Raw genomic sequence first — 23,325 nt, forward strand, 5'->3', positions numbered from 1 at the left:
GATGGCGACAACCAGCAGTAAGGGTAACCTTTACTACAGATGGACAATACTGTATGGTAATTAATTACATAAAATTTATACACGGAGGCCTCACTTGTATCGTCACTACTCCAAACTTCTGTTTTCCTCAGGTAAGCAGCACAGTGGGACACTATAATGTCTATCCCAGTTTTCAGAATAAGTCATTTATCCTAAGGTAGCCCCAATATCAGGATGAGGTTGAAACTTATCTACCAGTTTTTAATGTGCATATGAATCCACTTACTTTAAATTGAAAAGCATCACTAGATTAACCCCCCCCCGCCCACATTACTCAAATTAGCAATGACATGTGCAAGGCAAAACAAGCTTTGAATGACCTTATCCATTATGGAAATCTTGAAATACTGATTTCCCACACTTGAATAGAAGTTGCCTTTAAAGCTTTTGTTTTACAAGGTGTATACAGTTATGTAAGCTAGATAGGCCTTGTCAAGGTTCCTTCCCCACTCTGAACTCTAGGGTACAGATGTGGGGACCTGCATGAAAACCTCCTAAGCTTATTTTTACCAGCTTAGGTTAAAACTTCCCCAAGGTACAAATTATTTTCCTTTTTCCCTTGGACTTTATTGCTGCCACCACCAAGCATCTAACAGATATATAACTGGGAAAGAGCCTGCTTGGAAACGTCTCTCCCCCCCCCCCCCCCAACATCCTCCCCAAACCCTACACCCCCTTTCCTGGGGAAGGCTTGATAAAAATCCTCACCAATTTGCATAGGTGAACACAGACCCAAACCCTTGGATCTTAAGAACAATGAAAAAGCAATCAGGTTCTTAAAAGAAGAATTTTAATAGAAGAAAGTAAAAGAATCATCTCTGTAAAATCAGGATGGTAAATATCTTACAGGGTAATTAAATTCAAAACAGAATCCCTCTAGGCAAAACCTTAAGTTACAAAAAGACAAAACCAGGAATATACATTCCATTCAGCACAGCTTATTTTCTCAGCCATTTAAACAAACGGAATCTAACGCATATCTAGCTAGATTACTTACTGAGTTCTAAGACTCCATTCCTTTCTGTTCCTGGCAAAAGCATCACCCAGACAGAGAGCGCCTTTGTTTCTTCCCCCCTCCAGCTTTGAAAGTATCTTGTCTCCTCATTGGTCATTTTGGTCAGGTGCCAGCGAGGTTATCCTAGCTTCTTAACCCTTTACAGGTAAAAGGGTTTTTCCTCTGGCCAGGAGGGATTTTAAAAGGTGTTTACCCTTCCCTTTATATTTATGACAGGCCTATATCTTTGATATAATCCTGTTCTCTTATATTAAGTATCCCATAATGCCTTGCATTAGCTGAAGTAAGCTTTGGCATAAGCAGATAGGAAACTTGTCAAAATCAAGATACATTCGTTCTATGTTTTAGTACAAGCTAGGGAAATACCTTCATGGACCAGTACCTGAAATGCTAGTATCCAAAACAAAGGTAAGGAAGGAACAAAACAACAAGTTAGGAACTGGGACAAACTGAGGGGTTGGATTTGAGTGATGTGTAAAGGATGTATGACTTTCAAAATCATATAATTATAATACCAGATGAAATGTGCAACTCTGGCAGCATACCTTCTGTGTAATGTGACTGTAACCCTGCTGCATGAGACTGCTTCCCACAGACTGGTATTGTACTGAAAACTTTTCCTGTACTATATTATTATTGGCTTAGAACAATAAATCTATGTGGGTTATTTGGTCTCTCGAGTATATTTCATAATGAACCAGTGTGGTCAAGCAATGGACTAGATCATTTATCAACAAAATAATATTTGAATCTGGAATCAGTCATACTTATGAAACTCTGGTGGTGGCACAAGATCTCCTCATGAGTAAAGTACCTCCAACTGCTACTTCCACTGGAATCAGTAGCTGCAGATATGGCACAACATGCTAATTTACTTATGTCGTCACTGGAGGACCATTTCACTGAGGCCTTCTAAACCAGTGGTTCTCAAACTTTTGTATTGGTGACCCTTTTCACATAGCAAGCCTCTGAGTGCGACCCCCCCTTATAAATTAAAACTGCTTTTTTATATATTTTACACCATTATAAATGCTAGAGGCAAAGGCTGACAGCTCGTGACCCCCCATGTAATAACCTCATGACCCGCTCAGGGGCCTTGACCCCCAGTTTGAGAACCCCTGTTCTAAACCAACACTGAGAGCACTCATGCCCATGTCATCCAGGTTTCTAATTGAGAGAGGCCTTCCCAGCTGCCTAGTCAGATTTATAAAAAACAACTGTTTCCCTTTGTGTCTGTAAATCTGGCTGCACGTCCCTGCTCAGAGACGATCAAGCATGGCCGTGCTGCTTGTGCACAGCAACACCTCCGGGGCCTGTCCACTGAGCTCCTCTGCTGGTGCCTGGCATTAGCTGCCACTTAAGAGCAGTATCTCTTTTTTTAGGCTGCTTCTCACACTCTTGGCCCCTCACTCATCTTTAAGCAGCTCAAGAGAACAAAGATTAGGGTAACAGATAATTGGAATCAAGAAAGGGGATGAGGGAGAGGTAAGAGAAGGATGAGAGCTGGGCTAAGCCCATTGTACCAGTCAATTATAACAAACTGACTGGATCTTACGCATTGAGCAGAGAGAATCATTAGGCATTAGCTTCCATCAAGCAGCCAATTTTTCAACAGCTACTACACATCCTCATTTTAATATTATTGTTCTCATCAGGTGCGGAATGTGATTTTTATGCTTTGCTGAAAATTCATCATTGTTGGCGTTAATAATCAGACACAGCACTAATTATCTTTGTTATGTCTCAAGTCATTAACTCAGAAATGTGGAGGACAACTAATTTCTGGGGGACAACACATTAATGCTACACACAATGGGTCTGATTTTGAACCCAGTACGTAAAAGAATAACTCCACTGAAGTCAATAGAGTTACACCAGTATAAGTCTGAGATCAGAATCAGGCCCATATATTAGTATGAAGCTACTGATGCTTATAAACCGTGCATGTTGCAGCAGAGCATACTACAGGCAAGTCACTCAAGTGTGTGATGCACAGAAGCTTGCGGCACCACATGATACCTTTGATCAGCTGTGGAGGAGGAAAACAGATGCAAACTGGTATTTTGAAATGAAAACTACTTAAGAAAAATGCTTGAGACAGCGCTAGAATCCTCCGAGGGAAACCTCAAGTACAACTGAAATATGGAACACATTTAACCAAAACATGGTTGCAGGTTGTATACAGGCAATACTAAGGGATAATGATGCCAAGCCAACATGCCAGTATGAAATATTTTCAAATTAAGAGCCAGACTGTTGCCAACCCCTGACCAATATATGCCCCTCCCCACTTGTGATACCCATGCAAAAGTTAGCATTGTCTGTAATCTTTGTGCTCCTGTAGGCACAATGACTGCTGGATAGCTCTGCTAACCACCCCAAAGGTGACTGGACTGGCTGGTTTTCCACAGGAGCATTGGGACCAGATCCTCACCTAGCAGAAATCACTGTAGTGCCATTGAAATCAACAGAGCTGTTCTGAATTACATCAGCTAAGGATCAGGCCTAGTGCATCCCCTGAGAGGGGAGCAAAGGGTCATGCTACCAGAGCTCCCACTGGAGCAGGGAACATCTGTAGTGTCCCCCGTGAAGGGCTATGCTTTCAAACACAGCTGACCCTAACTTTAGCTGTTTCTATCTTGCTTTATTACAAACAGGGCTGCAAAAGGTGGCCGAGAATGTAAACAGGGAATGTCATGGAAAATGGAATGCAGAGAGATGTATAGCACAGTTATCAGCGCCGCCTTCTTCTAAGCTGACTGCAAATCAGGCTGCATAGTAAACTTTGTATTGTGATTACCCTCTCCTATTTTCCATATGTATCACTGAGATTAAACCAAAGCCTCTTGACTGGAAGCCAGTGACAATTCAGACGTACATCCTATCATCTGGGTTAAATTAAATTGACCAGGATAAGAGTAAATTCATTGGGTGGCTTATATCAAAACACCATAAACAGTTTCTCTTCTCAGCCATTCCAAAACGGTTTGTCCTCTTTTCAGGAACTCCAAGGTTATTCTGACCTGCTATGTGTTTAAACAAACAACAAAAACGAAAGAAAGCATGTACAAACAATTGTGAGCTTACCTCAACATAGAGAATAGGGAAAATTCCAATTTTATCTCCCAGCATTCCTTCTGCCCAGTTATCATCTACTCGTCTGATAACTGTCAAAATTTCATCCTACATTCAGAGAGATAAAACCACACACAATACAAAGTTAGATTTTATATGGAAAGAGGAAAATGCTTTATGATAACCCTAAATTCATTATCTAATTAATACATAAGATTTCTTCAGCCTGTAACTGCCTGCATGCTGTATAGTGATTGGCATGAAAAAGGTCAGCATTTGCCAGTAATCTATATTAGAGTAGTACCTAGAAGACCCAACTAAGATAATTGTGCCAGGCACTCCACAAACCCAAAGGGTGTCTTTACACTTGGAGCCGAAAGTGTACATTCCATCTCGAAGAGACATAACTGTGCTAACTCTGATCAACCTAGTGCACTTGTGAGTGTAGCAATGACAGTGCAAGCAGGGGGAGAAGCTAGCTCCCGTGAGTCCATCCCTAGAATCTCGGATAGGTATGTACTAGAGGCAGCTCAATTTTTTTGAGTGCCAACTCAATCAGAGCTAGCACAGGTATGTTTCCTTGAGCTGGGATCTACATCTCCAGCTTCAAGTGTAGACACACCCATAGTGAGAGGCAGTCTTTGTTCCAAAGAGCTCACAGTCTAAACAGACAAGACAAAGGGTGGAGAGAGGCAGACATTAAGTGACTTGCCCAAGGGCATGCAGCAAGTCAGCAGCAGAACAAGGACTAGAACCCAGGTTTTCTGACTCTCAGTCCAATGCTGCACTTGCTGAATCATACTGCTCTCTTGTAGGCATAAAAACACTTTTACCCTACACTCTGAACAGGAAATAACTGTAGTAACAGTGTGGTTATCAATGGTGATTCACTTTGCAACAGCGACTACCGTGTGTGGTTGAATCTATGTTTCATTGCCAAATGCTCATACTGGCCCAAATCTTCACAGGTGAAGACGGAGCACAGGGCACAACTCAGCTGGTCCAAGATGGAGGGTGTATAAATGTGGCTTAAAGCCTTATTTGCCTACACATCATCCATTGTGGACCAGCTGTCCACCACACTGATCCTCCAAAATGTATTAAAACAGACTGCAGATTGTTCCCCAAGCCCCATGAGCTCCAAGAGGCCGATACAGCAGGTGTGGATCAACAGTTGTGACTATACCTCTGTAGCAGAGCGTACCTGGTTCTCCTGTCTCCTGCCTATGCTAGGCTCAGATAAAGTCATTCAGAGATCCTCGGGTTCTGAAACCACTGATGCGTTTATTTACAAGTTTGTGCTCCCACCACTTTCTCACCAGGCAGCGTGCACAGCTTTGGATTCCTTGTGTCCAAACCCAGGAGGGAAGGGCTTTCCTTCTTTCCTGCCTGCCTGCCCTCCCTGGCTCTCCTTCGTCCCACCCCCTTTCTGCCGTCTTCCCAGCCTCTGATGTAGCCTTGGGCTAATTGGGCTGGCAGCTGGCTCTCATTCCCCTATTAGGGAAGGTTCTGTCCAGCCAGCTCCACTTTATTCGCTTAAATGAGGCTGGCGTGGCAGGGGGCTGATTCTGCAGCCCTCCTGCTCAGCACCCTATCACACACCTTCCCCAACCACCAGGTTCGCCCATCTGTGTCCTCTTCTCCCCGTTCTGGACAGGGTCCTCCAGGGGAGCCCTCCGCTATCTTTCCCATGATCCTCTGGGTCCTCTTAGAGGGGTTCTGCTATCCCCCATCTGCAGAAGCCACATTGCGTGGGGGTTGGGCAGCCTCATAACTCTGCCTCCACCAAGAGGTTCTTGCACCAGTTACACCCCCAGGTGTGTCCCCCTTCCCTTTCTGCTTTTGCCCCCACCAGAGGTTCAGGGTCAATCACAGTGCCCCCCTGGACCTCACATTCCTCAGACCTGTCAAGTGGGTCCTGAACCTGGTCTTCTGGGGGTCCCCATGCAGGGAGTTCAGTCGGGCCTTTCGGCTCCATGACGGGCCCTGGGGTGCATATGTCCTCCTGCCTTTGTTCCTCTGTTCCTTCCCAGGCTTGCCCCTGTTGTCTAGGGTTATTGACCTGAAGGACCCTCTCCCCCTTTCTCTGAGGGTGTTCCCTCTTTTCCATTTTAGGTTTCCTCCCCCAACCTCCCTTTTCTCTTGGGGAGGGTTCCCAGTAGGTTCCCACCACCATGGGGTATGGCAGGCCCCCTACTACCTCTATCTACATCCAGTGGAACCGGCCCTGGACCTCCAGGGGCAGCTGGGCCATTGGGCACTGCCTCTTATCCCCCTGGATGCACTCCACACTCGGATTGACTCCAGGAATCACACTCGGGCTCTACTAGTCCCCTCCTTAAGGGGGAGCAGGCTGAGGCTGTGTCCACTAGACCACGCTGGGGTCTCCTCCCAACCATCAGGGGAATGATGGACAGCCACCTCCCTTTCCCTGGCCCTCTCATGTTGGTCCACCTGCAGAACTGGGTGAAACCACATTCCATGTCCAGGCAGTCCCCTTTTTTATGTCTGGGCCACCCGCACTGCCAGCAGATGATTGTCTTGGTCCCCATGGGAGCTCCCTGGTTGGTCTCCTGTTTCTTCTTGGGACCCTTCCCGGTCAGGGATTCCCCAATGTCCTCCTCTCTTTCGGAGTGCACAGGGAAGTCTGCCTCTGTGTACTCCTCTGTCAGTTTCACCGCAGCCTCTACCATACTTGTTTGGTGCTTTCACACCCAAACCCTTAGGCCATGTAAAAACTGCTCTAAGACAAGCACGTCCATAATCTCCCCCTCTGTCTGGGCATTAGGCCCCAGCCATCGGGTGGCCCAGTTCATTAATTTCTGGGCAAACACCAGGGGTCTCAAACTCCCTGTCCACTTTGCTGCCTGGAACCACTGGTGGTATTTTTCAGTGGATAGCTCCACCCGATCTAGGACAGCCGCCTTCACTGCATCATAGCTTCTGGCCTGCTCCTCGCTTAGGAGCATGTAGGCTGCTTGGGCTTCAGCCACCAGGTAGGGAGTGAGCTGCAGGGCCCAGGTTGCCCTATCCCAACCTGCTCCCATGGCTACCCACTCAGATGTGCCCAGGAAGGCATCAGGATCATCCGTGGGGCCCATTTTACAAAGTCCCAGGCCCAGCCCCCAAATACCATCCCCCACCATGGGACTCACCATTCTCTGGAGGAGCGGCTGCTGTATGCTGGCCTGCTCCTTTGCTGCTTGGCCTGCCAGCTAAGCAAGGCCTCTCTCTCCAGCTGGTGAGCCTGCTGAAAGCTTTGCATGGCCTTTTTCACCAGCCATTGCAGGGTCTCCTCTATCTCCAGGCTGCCAAACTCTTGTTCTGGCACAGGGTCCCAGAGAAGCCCCCACATGTAGCAGAGCAGAGCTGGCCCTCCCAAGTCCTACCTCTGCTAGGCTCCAATAAAGTCACTTACAGACCCTCAGCTTCTGAAACCACTGGTGCTTTTATTTACAAGTTTGTGCTCCCACCACCTTCTCAGTATGCACAGCTCTGGATTCCTTGTGTCTGAACCCAAGCAGGCCAGCCTCTATCCCACACTTCTGCTTCCTTCTTCCCAGCCTCTTATACAGCCCTGGGCTAATTGGGCTGGCAGATGGCTCTCATTCACCAATTAGGGCAGGTTCTTTCCAGCCAGCTCCACTTTATTCACTTAAATGGGAATGGCATGGTAGGGGGCTGATTCTGCAGCCCTTCTGCTCAGCACCCTGTCACAACCTCCTATTTCAAGTGCAGGACAGGCAATAGTATAGGAGCCACTGTGTGGGCTCTATGCCACTGGAGAATTGCCCTAAACCTGCTTTTGGGTAATTTTTCAGTGTAAACTGGCCCCGGTGCAGGTGTTCCATTTCAAAATAAAAATTAATTTCCAAAACAGAAGTTATAATTTCCAACATAGCATGATATGATTAACAGACCAACTGGACGCATTTATATAATGAAATGACAATATACCACCTCCCCAAAAAGAAAGAAAAAAAAAAAAGCAAAGTACAGTTGAAGGTGCAGACAGGCTAGATTGCACGAGTGACTCACTAGGAGATGCACAGTGAATTGCTGATTTTTGTAAATTAGTAGTTGAATGATAAACAATAAACAAAGAAAAAGCAACAATAATGCAGTACAAAATGTACTCTGTTCAAACTTTTTGTCAACGGCAGTTTAGTTTTACTTATGTATACTAGTAAATGTACTGTTGTATGGTATATTTTATAAAAATAATGAAATCTTATTATTATGAGATTTCATTTCAGTGCACCTCTATTAAATCTTGGTTGAAGGGTATGGAAAGACCACCAACTCTTTTGCACATATTATACAGCATGAGATTTAGAAAACTGTTGATTAGTAAATTCCTACGTAAATTCCTATTCAGCATTTCCAGGTGCAGACAAAAATCGAAAACATGCTAATGATTAGGAAAGCTCTTGCTGTTTAGATAGAACTCTGAGCTACCTCAGGGTGAGCCACTGAATTCACTGACTGAATTGCATGATCATTTCTTGGTGCTGGGTTCACTATAACAACTTGAGAACTGAGCCGGCACCTGTTGTAACTGAGGAGTCCTCCAGAAAGGCATGTGGCAGTGGTCCTAAAGTGAAATGCCATGAGGCCATTAAATGTTTTCTGTGACAGGCCATTGAAGGAAGAACAGGGAGGACTGATTTGGACGACTTCTGAAAATGAAGCTCACCATTTGATTGTTCCCTTATTTCATCAAACCTCTCTCTTCCATTCCTGCGAAGAAATTCAGTGATTTCCTCAAAAGCTACTCACGGGTTTTCCCTGAAAAGATTGGAAACAGAGTACTGGCATTTCTTGGACTACTTTTCCATTTATTAACATTTTGGGAATGACGGATGCAGGTGTCCAGCAATGTTGCATACATCTGTGTAAGTGGTACAACTCTCTTGGTCAATGAATTTATAAGCTAGTGGACAGTGCTGTTTTTGCACGTTTTTCTCAAATTACAGAAAATACCTCCTAGGTTGTTTGGCAATGGATTCCACTTGACCAAAGATTATCATAGTTTGCAGCTTTGGGGCATGTACACTTGTACAGAAACAACTCAAATAAGTTAAATAATTCCCTTGATCCATAAGCAGAAAGACAGTGAAAACAGTCAGAGATTGTGTTCTTCAACTGTTTGTTTCAGCTGGAGGAATGCAAAAAGAGTTCATGCTTTTAATGTTCTGAAGAAACAGATACTATTAAATTACAAAGCCTTTTCTGAAATGACCATTTCTGATTTTTGCAGAGAATTGCCAATAATATGTCTCTGCAAAAGGGAAAGTTTAATTTCTTTATAACTCCTACAAAAGCCTGAACATTGTGTATGTAGAATTGTGATGGGTGTACTCCCCACACTGGCCCTGCAAGAGCAGAATTGAGCCAACTGGGCCCAATCAGCCAGTTAGGCTGCAATCTGGGAGAATTAAGCCTGGGAAGAAAGCCGTAATAAGGGGACGTTCACCTACGTGAGAACAGGCGAGGCTTATAAAGACAGGAAATTGGAAGCAGAAGAGGCAGCAAGGCCTGCAGTGCCCCTCCGGGGGGGGGGGGAGGGAAGAAGCCCCATAGGAACAGGTCCAGAAGTGTAGAGCAGTAAGGTGGTGGAGATGTAGACCTTAACTATTTGCTACAGGGCCCTGGACTGGTACCCAGAATAGATGGTGGGTGTGGGTTCCCCTACCAACCAGTGCAGAGTGGTATTGTTCAGGGGCAGTGAACAGGAAGACTGTCTGAGTCACTGTGGGAGTGACAGGGTCAGGGCAGTGAGTGTGAGGACTGCCTGACACCGTGTGGACAGAAGGGACTTTGAAAGACACCTCCCCCCCAACTCCCGAAGGGGAACCCACTTAGTGACATGGCTGGAGGGCCGAGTCACAAAAAGGATGCTGCGGTTCCTGGAGCAAGAGAGGGGCTGCAGGCTGAGAGTGGTGGAGTGTAATTACTGGAAGAGGCATCGACCTGGTGAGCTGTTCCCCAGAGTGACCAGGACAAGGTGCCATCCTAGCAGTGAGTAGAGCATCCCATCAAAGAATCTATAGATGAGGAGCAACTAAAATCAGGCAACTAAAAGAATAGATTGTTTCAAGATCCTGCCATAAATACTCTACATTTTAAATTATATTTGGTTCCTGCTACAAAGACTTTCGATAAAACCTAAATTGTGATGATTCTATACTTCTGAAGAGATTTATATACCTTTATGGCCAAATTTTCAAAGACTGACTGATGCCTAAATTGGGTTTGCACTGCAGCTGCCAAATCTGCTTGTGTATGAGCAAATCAGGTAATTGCGCATGTTGGGATCCAATGGCACTCATACTGCCCATTTTTGTAAGAAAGCATGGTACAACCTTTGAAAATCAGCTCACAGTATTTCCTTGAACATGCTATTGAGAAATTCCATGGATCGCAGCAAATCCTAAAGTGTCAGTTAAAGTTCTTTACTTACAGAAAGTTTCATGGCATTTGACAGCTAGCAGCATTCCTCTTATGTTTTAAACAGGCAAAGATTTCAATGTCTAATATTTTGCTGCCTTAAATTAGTTGTATTACAATGCTACCCATTGACACCTAGAAAGGTTCCCAACAGGACCATGAACAGCAAAAAGTCTACAGCTCTCTTGTGAGTGCCATTCAATCTTCTGCACTCTATTATTATACATGCACTAAATTGATTTCCAGGCAGCACAAATGAATACCAGTCTAAAAATTGTTATTTCAAAAGCTGATTGAATCTACTGTAATTTCCACAGTGACTCTTTTCTTTTTCTTTTTCTTTTCTTTTCTTTTTGTCAGCTAAATGCCTCTGTATTAGTCACTACCTGACAGCCTCATCCACAGCACTGTAAGACCTGCAATCCCATTTCATGAACATTGTCAAAATGAAAATCAAATACAAATAATTTTAAACCAGTTTGGCTTGCTGAAAAATCAACCCTTTTGTGAGGAAAATAACACAAAATTGTGTCATCAATGACTATCACAATTCATGGCATGATATTTAAGAGTCACTTACTGCTATTAATGCATCAATACAAAGCAGATTAATTTGCTGTTCATGGAGATAACTCTATTAGAGTTAGACAACTGGAAAGATTTCAGTGATGACAGAATGGCACAATGTACTACTCTGCTGTGCCTACCATCTACACTTGCCAGCTGGCAAGGAAGTCCTCATAGCAACATACTACAGTGACAGCACCACAGAAATGGAAACGCTGCTTGAATTGAAATGTTAAGGGGCTGCGATGTCACTCTGTAGCAATGAACCGGTATTGAAAGTGATAACACTTGGTAAGATTGGCACCGAAATTGTTAAACACTGCTGTGGGCTGGGAGTGAGCACCTGGGAAGATGAAAGAAATAATGAAAGTGACCACTGTAATTAAAAAAAAAAAACCCACTACAATAGAACATAGGAAATGGCTTTTATCTTTATAGTTTTAAAATATATTTGCCCCGGGGCACTTTCTTAAAATGGCATGGGAACATACAGAGGGTGAGCCAGCACAGGAATGAAACTTTGGACTAAATTCTGACCTCAGTGTAAATCTGAAGTAACTCTCCTAAAGTAAGTGGATGGCTCCAGGTTTAACTGAGATTGGAATCTGGTTCCTTGTTGGATTTGTTGCTTGTAGCACAAAGCCTAGCCCTGATGTGACTGTGTGTATGGGAGTGGAGGGGAACTAGGTTAAATAAAAACAGTACTAGACTGGATCCTGAGATACTGTGCAAGAAACAATTAAATAGATGTTGTGCGATTCTGTGGGCTAGAATTTGATCTCACACTGGTATAAATAAGCTGCAACTCTTCTGAACTCAATGGAGTTAAACTGGTGTAAAACTAGTGTGAGGTTGACACTGGGCCCTATAAAGAGCTAAACAACTGCTACTGCATAAATTGCTAATAGAATCCTTCCATGAGCACCTCAATACGCAATGGGGAATGCGCCAAAGGCACCGTCTGTTAGGCTGGTCCAGCATGTTCCTTTCTCTGTGCTCAGTTAACTCTGCTGACCCTTACAGAAAAGGGGGAGGGGTCTTATAGGTGGCTAGAGGAGAGTAGTCCATGCACTCAGGGAATGAAAGAACTGGTCATTATGTTTGGTCATTATGCAGTGAGCCCAATGGGGAAGGACAGGTTTGTCATCTCTTCCCACCTTTTACACCCATGCCACAGCAGGTATAATTTGGCCCAGACATAAAACATTATTAAAATTGATTTATTCTTGTCCTTTTAATTGTGGGGCAGTCTGGAGAGCTGTGTCTGGGGAGGTCACAGGGGACATCATGGTACCCACTCTAACAGGGGGGTTACTGACAAAGATCAGAGACAGACATACATTCATTTCATTGTATTTAATAGTTAGAGTAGGAGGGGGGAGTAGGCATTGTAAATTTGGGAGGGGACAGTGAGAAGGAAACCAAATACTCCTACTTTGTTCTCCTTAGCTACACCCACAGACTTTATGACTGTGCCACCACAAACAGGAAAGAAGAAAAACAGCATCTGGTTTCCCTGGCTTCAGATACTGACAGTGTCATGAAGTCCAATGAAAGAATAATAAAATGCAGTGATATGGAAAAGACCTGTATTAGGTTTGCCTAAAGGCTTGTCTACACTACTGCTAAAGTCGATGTAACTTACGTTGCTCAGGGATGTGAAAAAAACACTTCCCTGAACAACATAAGTTACACCTACTTAAAGCGGTGTCTACACCGCGCTATGTCGACGGGAGACGCTCTCTCACTGGCATAGGTTCTGCCTCTCGTTGAAGTGGAGTAATGACCTCGACAGGAGAGTGCTCTCCTGTTAATATAGCATGTCTTCTCCAGACACGCTATCTAGGTGCAGCTGCATCGATTCAGCAGCGCCACTGTAACACGGTAGTGAAGACAAGCCCTAAGTCCACTTCCCTGCCAATACAGGATTATTCCTCCGTTTACATTTACTAGAGAAACCTAACTCTAAACATCCCATGGCACTGTAAATGAGTCTGATGGTTACAAACATCTTTTTTGTAAGAAACATGGGGTCTGACTCTGATCTTGTTTACACTAGTCATGCGCTGATGTGACTCCACTGACTTAAATGGAAAGATAACACTGTAAATGAGGTCGGAATCAGATCCAGGATCTCTGGAACGCAAACAGAGAATCACAAATGATGAAATGAAGAACAAGGCTAAGATTCCCTGACTGAAAAATCGTATCTATGCACTGTTGTAGCCACATTGGTCCCAGGATATTAGAGAGACAAGGGCGGTGAGGCAATATATTTTATTGGACCAACTTCTCACCCACTTTGTCTCTCTCTAATATCCTGGGAATGAGGTGGCTAAAACAACACTGCAGCATACAACAATGGAAGATATTGAATTTTGCCGCCTGAAATAGAAACTCCACAGCTTGAAAAAGGAAGCAAAACTTAACAGACATCTGCTTCCTGAGCAAATACAAGAAACGAAACATCATCCCCAGAGGTCTCGCCATCTATAACCCTCTGACCACTATATACAACTCCAAATGTCAGAAGTTGGTCCAATAAAAGATGTTACCTCACCCACCTTGTCCGCTAAAATCCTATCTATGGCAAGGCAGTGTTCATGCCATTGAACAGAGGATAGCCACACAGGCTCTGAAAACTGATTAAACAGGAAGCTTCATCAGCAAGGTGAAAGCTAAAATTAGCATTGAAAAAGCTGATGAAATAAAGACGAGTGAAATCCTTAGATGAAAAATAGATTATTCATTGTCAGAGAGAACAATAGACAAGACATAAAAATAATTACAAGGTGAAGAAGCTAAGAGATAAAACAGTGGTAGAGAGGAAATTGCTTAGGCAAAACAAAGCAGCTACAGGTAAAGAGTAAAAGAACAAAGGGAGATGGCAACATGATAAAAGATGGTTGAGAATGCAGTTATAAACTTATTCAGGAGGAAAAAATTGCATGTGTAAATGACACTGGACACTCAAGAATGTGAAAGTGTATTACAGGGAGCTAGGACCTGTTCATTTATCTGAGAAGATTTTATAAGGAGCACTAAAGCAGTCATCAAGAGATCACGTTTTATAGAGCATCAAGTATACAGAACAGAACAAGGAACTAAAAGATCCTTAGTGCTTTAGTAGAAGAGGCAATGACCATTTGTCATGCTAATAAAGTTACCTAAATTAAGTGAGCAATTTAGGTTTTTTTAATTGTTTTATATTTTAAAATTAGCATTTAATAAACATTTTACAATCATAATATAGTATCACAATTAATATAATATAAAATTGATGATTGCTTTGGCAACTGGTATAATATAGAAGTATAATATATGAAAAAATATAATATAAAATAGATTTTAAAATACAATATCAAATATAAAACAAAATAAAGTAACAAATATAAAAGATCTCTCAAACTGAAAAACAAACATTTCATTCCAATAAGGATCTTATCAAAACACTTCATTTCATCTTTTTTAAACAGAATTTAGTTGAAATGGACATGTTCCCACAGAATAATTCCCATTAATTGAAATGGCATTTTATGATGGAAAAATGTTCTATTAGAAATTTTTTTACCAGCTCTACTTGTAGATTTTGCCTTTTTAAAAAAACCCTATACTTCTCACATGCTCATCAGTGCGTTATCCTGTGGACAGAAGATGAGTCAGCAGCTTTCTGATAGGCTTGGCACAAATGTCATTCCAAAATGAGGTCTTGACTTCTAAGGGATTCCCATTGGCTGCTAAGGATATGTCTACACTGCAATTAGACACCATGGCTGGCCTGTTCCAGCTGACTCAGGCTCATGGGGCCCAGGTTAAGTCAGCTGCGAACCAGCTGAGTAGAGAACAGCAGAGAGGCTAACAGAGGGAGTTTGCCTGGGATTGCCTGAGAGGAGGTACGCTAAGGGCTGCATTAAGGAGGCTGTGTTGGTGAGTATCTGAGTGTCTGTTGTGGGGACAGTTGACAGTTTGACCGTGTGCTGGATTGCTGGTTCGAAAAGTGTGAATTGGGAGTGCTTTGTTCCAGGTGAGCCTTGAGTGGGCCTGACTGTTATAAAAAGCCAGTCAGCTGTGAACCAGCTGAGCAGCGAACAGCAGAGAGGCTAACAGGGGAGAGCCCACTGAGGCTTACATCTTGCCGGCTTCTCTGAATAGTTACTACAATTCCTGAGGAAGCTCGTAGAAGGAAGGTAATATGGATGGGGAGTGTTCAGCTGTTGTGACCTGCACTGGATGTGCCATGTTTGTCTTTCTTCCACAGGACAGAAGCGACTTTGTCTGTACAAAGTGCAAGCTGGTCTCCATATTGGAAGAGAAGAGATATGCTTCTACAGACACAACATTCTGAAGATTCAGAGCAGGCTGCACTGCGAGGACAGGAGGACGGTGAAGAAATTTGGCAGCATGTGACCTCCAGAAGAAGAAAGGGGAGCGTCCATGTACCAGCAATGCAGATACAGGTAAGTAACTGTTTTCATGTTCTCTCCACAGGTACTAATGCGGAGAGTGGACTAGATGATACATCTGAGGGAAAGGAATGAAGGAGACTCCGCCGATTGGAAGGCATGAGATGCACTGTCCTAGGGTTGGGGGTTCCACGACCACCACTCCCAAGAGAAGGAGGCAGGTGGTAGTGGTCGGGGACTCTCTCCTCAGGGGGACTGAGTCATCTATCTGCCGCCCTGACCAGGAAAACAGAGAAGTCTGCTGCTTGCCAGGAGCTAGGATTCACGATGTGACAGAGAGACTGCCGAGACTCATCAAGCCCTTGGACTGCTACCCCTTCCTGCTTCTCCACGTGGGCACCAATGATACTGCCAAGAATGACCTTGAGCAGATCACTGCAGACTACGTGGCTCTGGGAAGAGGGATAAAGGAGTTTGAGGTGCAACTGGTCTTCTCGTCCATCCTCCCCGTGGAAGGAAAAGGCCTGGGTAGAGACCGTTGAATCGTGGAAGTCAACGAATGGCTATGCAGGTGGTGTCGGAGAGAAGGCTTTGGATTCTTTGACCATGGGATGGTGTTCCAAGAAGGAGGAGTGCTACGCAGAGACGGGCTCCACCTAACGAAGAGAGGGAAGAGCATCTTCACAAGCAGGCTGGCTAACCTAGTGAGGAGGGCTTTAAACTAGGTTCACTGGGGGAAGGAGAAATGAAAGCCCTGAGGTAAGTGGGGACGTGGGATACTGGGAGGAAGCACGAGCAGGAGCGCGCGAGAGAGGAGGGCTCCTGCCTCATACTGAGAAAGAGGGACGATCAGTGAGTTATCTCAAGTGCCTGTACACAAATGCAAGAAGCCTGGGAAACAAGCAGGGAGAACTGGAAGTCCTGGCACAGTCAAGGAATTATGATGTGACTGGAATAACAGAGACTTGGTGGGATAACTCACATGACTGGAGTACTGTCATGGATGGATATAAACTGTTCAGGAAGGGCAGAAAAGGTGTGGGAATTGCATTGTATGTAAGAGAGCAGTATGACTGCTCAGAGCTCAAGTATGAAACTGCAGAAAAACCTGAGAGTCTCTGGATTAAGTTTAGAAGTGTGAGCAACAAGGGTGATGTCGTTGTGGGATTCTGCTATAGACCACCGGACCAGAGGGATGAGGTGGACGAGGCTTTCTTCCGGCAACTTCACAAACAAGGTCAGCTCCCAGACTGCTGCGCTGGGCATCACAACATGGGGAATAGATGGCCAGCCCTCTGTGGAGAAAGAGGTGGTTAGGGACTATTTAGAAAAGCTGGACGTGCACAAGTCCATGGGGCCGGACGAGTTGCATCCGAGAGTGCTAAAGGAATTGGCGGCTGTGATTGCAGAGCCATTGGCCATTATCTTTGAAAACTCGTGGCAAACGGGGGAAGTCCCGGATGACTGGAAAAAGGCTAATTAGTGCCCATCTTTAAAAAAGGGAAGAAGGAGGATCCTGGGAACTACACGCCAGTCAGCCTCACCTCAGTCCCCGGAAAAATCATGGAGCAGGTCCTCAAAGAATCAATCCTGAAGCACTTACATGAGAGGAAAGTGATCAGGAACAGTCAGCATGGATTCACCAAGGGAAGGTCATGCCTGACTAATCTAATTGCCTTCTATGATGAGATTACTGGTTCTGTGGATGAAGGGAAAGCAGTGAATGTATTGTTTCTTGACTTTAGCAAAGCTTTTGACACGGTCTCCCACAGTATTCTTGTCAGCAAGTTAAAGAAGTATGGGCTGGATGAATGCACTATAAGGTGGGTAAAAAGTTGGCTACATTGTTGGGCTCAACGGGTAGTGATCAATGGCTCCATGTCTAGTTGGCAGCCGGTGTCAAGTGGAGTGCCCAGGGGTCGGTCCTGGGGCCGGTTTTGTTCAATATCTTCATAAATGATCTGGAGGATGGTGTGGATTGCACTCTCAGCAAATTTGCGGATGATACCAAACTGGGAGGAATGGTAGATACGCTGGAGGACAGGGATAGGATACAGAGAGACCTAGACAAATTGGAGGATTTGGGCCAAAAGAAATCTGATGAGGTTCAATAAGGATAAGTGCAGGGTCCTGCACTTAGGACGGAAGAACCCAATGCACAGCTACAGACTAGGGACCGAATGGCTAGGCAGCAGTTCTGCGGAAAAGGACCTAGGGGTGACAGTGGATGAAAAGCTGGATATGAGTCAGCAGTGTGCCCTTGTTGTCAAGAAGGCCAATGGCATTTTGGGATGTATAAGTAGGGGCATAGCGAGCAGATCGAGGGATGTGATCGTCCCCCTCTACTGGACATTGGTGAGGCCTCATCTGGAGTACTGTGTCCAGTTTTGGGCCCCACACTACAAGAAGGATGTGGATAAATTGGAGAGAGTCCAGCAAAGGGCAACAAAAATGATTAGGGGTCTGGAACACATGACTTATGAGGAGAGGCTGAGGGAACTGGGATTGTTTAGTCTGCAGAAGAGAAGAATGAGGGGGGATTTGATAGCTGCTTTCAACTACCTGAGAGGTGGTTCCAGAGAGGATGGTTCTAGACTATTCTCAGTGGTAGAAGAGGACAGGACAAGGAGTAATGGTCTCAAGTTGCAGTGGGGGAGGTTTAGGTTGGATATTAGGAAAAACTTTTTCACTAGGAGGGTGGTGAAACACTGGAATGCATTACCTAGGGAGGTGGTGGAATCTCCTTCCTTAGAAGTTTTTAAGGTCAGGCTTGACAAAGCCCTGGCTGGGATGATTTAATTGGGGATTGGTCCTGCTTTGAGCAGGGGGTTTGACTAGATGACCTCCTGAGGTCCCTTCCAACCCTGATATTCTATGATTCTAACTCACGGAAGTTACTAGATCGCAGGCCCTGGTTCTCATGGGACACTTCAATCACCCTGATATCTGCTGGGAGAGCAATACAGCGGTGCACAGAGAATCCAGGAAGTTTTTGGAAAGTGTAGGGGACAATTTCCTGGTGCGAGTGCTGGAGGAACCAACTAGGGGCAGAGCTCTTCTTGACCTGCTGCTCACAAACAGGGAAGAATTAGTAGGGGAAGCAAAAGTGGATGGGAACCTGGGAGGCAGTTACCATGAGATGGTCGAGTTCAGGATCCTGACACAGGGAAGAAAGGAGAGCAGCAGAATACGGACCCTGGACTTCAGAAAAGCAGACTTTGACTCCCTCAGGGAACTGATGGGCAGGATCCCCTAGGAGAATAACATGAGGGGGAAAGGAGTCCAGGAGAGTTGGCTGTATTTCAAGGAATCCCTGTTGAGGTTACAGGGACAAACCATCCCGATGAATAGTAAATATGGCAGGTGACCAGCTTGGCTTAACAGTGAAATCCTTGCTGATCTTAAACACAAAAAAGAAGCTTACAAGAAGTGGAAGATTGGACAAATGATCAGGGAAGAGTATAAAAATATTGCTCGGGCATGAGGAGTGAAATCAGGAAGGCCAAATCACACCTGGAGTTGCAGCTAGCAAGAGATGTTAAGAGTAACAAGAAGGGTTTCTTCAGGTATGTTAGCAACAAGAAGGACGTCAAGGAAAGCGTGGCCCCTTACTGAATGAGGGAGGCAACCTAGTGAGAGAGGATGTGGAAAAAGCTAATGTACTCAATGCTTTTTTTGCCTCTGTCTTCATGAACAAGGTCAGCTCCCAGACTACTGCACTGGGCAGCACAGCATGGGGAGGAGGTGACCAGCCCTCTGTGGAGAAAGAAGTAGTTCAGGACTACTTAGAAAATCTGGACGAGCACAAGTCCATGGGGCCGGATGCGCTGCATCCGAAATTGCTAAAGGAGTTGGCAGATGTGATTGCAGAGCCATTGTCCATTATCTTTGAAAACTCATGGCAATCGGGGGAAGTCCCGGACGACTGGAAAAAGGCTAATGTAGTGCCCATCTTTAAAAAAGGGAAGAAGGAGGATCCTGGGAACTACAGGCCAGTCAGCCTCACCTCAGTCCCTGGAAAAATCATGGAGCAGATCCTCAAGGAAGTAATTCTGAAGCACTTAGAGGAGAGGAAAGTGATCAGGAACAGTCAGCATGGATTCACCAAGGGAAGGTAATGCCTGACTAATCTAATTGCCTTCTATGATGAGATTACTGGTTCTGTGGATGAAGGGAAAGCAGTGAATGTATTGTTTCTTGACTTTAGCAAAGCTTTTGACACTGTCTCCCACAGTATTCTTGCCAGCAAGTTAAAGAAGTACGGGCTGGATGAATGGACTATAAGGTGGATAGAAAGTTAGATTGTCGGGCTCAACGGGTAGTGATCAATGGCTCCATGTCTAGTTGGCAGCCGGTATCAAGTGGAGTGCCCCAACGGTCGGTCCTCGGGCCGGTTTTGTTCAATATCTTCATAAATGATCTGGAGGATGGCGTGGATTTCATCCTCAGCAAGTTTGTAGATGACACTAAACTGGGAGGAGAGGTAGATACGCTGGAGGGTAGCGATAGGATACAGAGGGACCTAGACAAATTAGAGGAATGGGCCAAAAGAAATCTGATGAGGTTCAACAAGGACAAGTGCAGATTCTTGTTGAAGTGCAGATTCATCCCCATGCACCACTAGAGACTAGGGACTGAATGGCTCAGCAGCAGTTCTGCAGAAAAGGACCTAGGGGTTACAGTGGACGAGAAGCTGGATATGAGTGAACAGTGTGCCCTTGTTGCCAAGAAGGAGTAATGGTCTCAAGTTGCAGTGGGGGAGATTTAGGTTGGATATTAGGAAAATCTTTTTCACTATGGGGGTGGTGAAACACTGGAATGCGTTACCGAGGGAGGTGGTGGAATCTCCTTCCTTAGAAGTTTTTAAGTTCAGGCTTGACAAAGCCCTGGCTAGGATGATTTCGTTGGGGATTGGTCATGCTTTGAGCAGGGGGTTGGACTAGATGACCTCCTGAGGTCTCTTCCAACCCTGATATTCTATGATTCTTTGATTCTAAGGAACTGTTTAATTGCAGTGTAGCTGTTTGGGCTCAGGCTGCAGCCCACGCTCTGGGACCTTCCAACTCACAGGGCCCTTGAGCTGGAAGTTCTAGCCCAAGCCTGAACGTCTATCAAGCAATTAAACAGCACTTTAACCCCAGTCAGGTAGCCTGGGTCAGCCACAGATTTTTAATTGCAGTGTAGACATACCCATTGTGCCCTCAACTCCTGCGGACCTCCCTGCCTTCGGTGGTAATTAAGGGGATGGGTAGCATCTCACCTCAGTGAGTTCTGTCTCAGTAGGAAGAAGCATTTAGAAGTCAAAAGAAGTTGATCTCTCTGAGTATCTAGCATGATTGGGCTCCCAATTAATTTGGAAATTCACTTCTCCTTCCAATGTATCTGAGCTCATGGCCCTTAAATATCATACATGAGAATGTCACTGGTCTGAGAAAGAAAGAAAGAAAGAAAGAGTCCCTGTGTTGCTCCTGAACCTAGCTCTGCCAGAATTAAAGCATTTTTGCAGAACTACTGTACATGAGGAAGTGCAGGGTTATTAAAACTACTGTATCCATTTGAAATGAAATCTTTTAAATTCCATCTTAAATAAAAAGATGTTCTAAGTTATCAAGTGCTGGTACATGGCAGAGTATTTTACTCATAATGGAGCAGACTGCCAGACACAGCAAAACAAACACATCTTGAACTACACCCACTGGTAGTAAGTAAGGAAACAAGAAACTGCTTTTTACTTTACCTTGGTGAAGGTTAAACAGTCCTTGTCTTGGTCTTTATCCTTTATTTCAAAATCGTAAAGTGCTTTGCCCTGAGGCGGAGCTTGTGGAAGGGGCTTGATACACTGGATATAGCTGGCTGGAAAGAAGCCATGGTTTCCATTGAGCTCTCCGTGATACCAATTCTCATCCACCTTTCGTCGTAGTATGATAATGTCCCCTTTGGTAAACTTGAGGTCACCAGGTTCTTTTCCCTCATAGGTGTAGAGAGCTTTACCATAGGGCAGTTGAGAAATACTCTAAAAAAAACCACAATAGACAATCATTTTAAGTAAACTTATAATATGCACCAACTTTTCCTTAAATTTTCCAACTACTAGTAGCTAAATGATTATCAGCAACAGATCTACCATGGTGACTCCAATTTATTGCAATACAAAATAGTCTAAATTTCATGCAAAAAAAATCAACATTAGTACAACACTAATGTTGACAAATGAAGCACTTAAATGTCAGGAAATGGCAGAGCTGAGGTGAAAGTTCACTATAATGCTGATGCATTGTCCTTAGGCTGCAAACTACTATTTAATTATATGATTAATTATATTTATTTGCTAATTCATACACTATATAATACGTAATTTGGAATTTCTTATAAAAGTATACACGCAATAAGATAAATATTGAGACATACAGTCTTCAGGCTTGGTTTGATTTTTAAGTCAAAATGAGATCTACAAAACAAACCAAGTTTGAAGGAAATTGGTTCAGTAGCTTACAAGTTATAAATTGAAAGATATTAAGTTGAAACTTTTTTGACTCAGTTTGTTAGAACAAGTCCAAATGAATTGTAATTGGTTTTGTGTTTTATAACCAAATCCTCTTAATCCTTTCAAACTGCTCAAATCGCTTAGTATTCCCTAAGGACTACTGTGTGTACATACATAATTTTAAGTTTAAAGATTCTGTAGTCTCTGAGTTAGTGTCAGTAGGGAAAATATTTTTAGAATAGGAAGAATGTATTAGGTTCATCCCCTCATAACTGATATGTAACCTTCACTATAACTTACAGAACTATAACATCTTTCAGACTGTTTCCCAAAACACTTTAGAGATCTTGCGGCTCAGTGTTGCCACTCTCTCTATATATAGATAAATAGGTGCCAACTTCAATTATATATAATAGAAATTATCCAAGAGGGAGCTGTACTCTGCTAGGGCCTGCTCCCGCGCCTATTGAAGTTCATGGCAAAATTTCTATAGACTTAAATAGGATCAGAATTGAGTCTGTAATGAAGCCAATTGCTTACACATTACCCTTGGCCTGCTGTTGATGATTTCGGAAGTTGTAACTGAATAGACAAGAACAGAACAGAGGGAAGTTCAGCAAATAATTTAAGGAGGTTACCCAGCTCCCAATTTCCATTTGGGCCAAATCATGCCTGGTCCTTTTGAGAGTTCATGGGGCAGAGGGAGGTGCAAGGAGCCTTTCCCCTGGGTCCCTTTGGGGTAAGACACACCCTACAGGGAGCATGGCAATGTACCCCATTGCCCTCGCACTCACCAGCAGAGCTAGCAAGCTGTGCAAGAAGCAAAATGCTTCACCATCCTAAAGGGTGCATTCCTCTGCATGCCATGCAGCCCCATGAGGGATTATGCAAATCCTTCCCACAGCTCCTGTGGGGGTGGTGAAAAATTGCCTTTCCTACCACAATGCAGCCAGTGCCTATCAGGAATGATTTGGCCCTTTGTTCTGCAATGTAGTGAAATTATGGTCGTTACTAGTTTATTTATAAATTCTTTATAAATGTTACAGGATTTTGTATTGTTTGTGTATGCACAGATATTGTCTTTTTTCCTTTCTTTACAGTGGCTGTCAGCTAGGACAGGTGACTGGTGGGAAGGGTATAAAAAGCAAGGTATTTAAAAAACTCAGACATTTTACAGAATGTTTATGATTCCTTGACTTCTGGTGGTGTTTTTTCTGAATAAAGAACTAGACGTTTATAGGAACAAGAATAGCATCTGCAGTTACACTAGCTAGGGTAAAATTGAAAGAGCT

The 23,325-nt window shown here is 44.2% G+C and overlaps 1 protein-coding gene across 4 annotated transcripts in view; it reads right to left on the reverse strand.

The window, feature by feature from the left end:
- SH3RF3 (SH3 domain containing ring finger 3) overlaps nt 1–23,325 on the reverse strand; it is a 383,494-nt gene that overhangs the window by 106,998 nt on the left and 253,171 nt on the right. For 3 of the 4 annotated variants that reach the window (XM_073350759.2, XM_073350780.2, XM_073350750.2), the window contains exons 2-3: nt 21,287–21,562; nt 4,142–4,237 (exon numbers count right to left, since the gene is read on the reverse strand). In XM_073350759.2, coding sequence (XP_073206860.2) covers nt 4,142–4,237; nt 21,287–21,562 — 372 coding nt within the window. The remainder of the gene's footprint in view (nt 1–4,141; nt 4,238–21,286; nt 21,563–23,325) is intronic. The other variant, XM_073350770.2, reaches the window with a different exon arrangement.

This window comes from Lepidochelys kempii, chromosome 1, assembly GCF_965140285.1.
Source record: "Lepidochelys kempii isolate rLepKem1 chromosome 1, rLepKem1.hap1, whole genome shotgun sequence".
Lineage (NCBI taxonomy): Eukaryota > Metazoa > Chordata > Testudines > Cheloniidae > Lepidochelys > Lepidochelys kempii.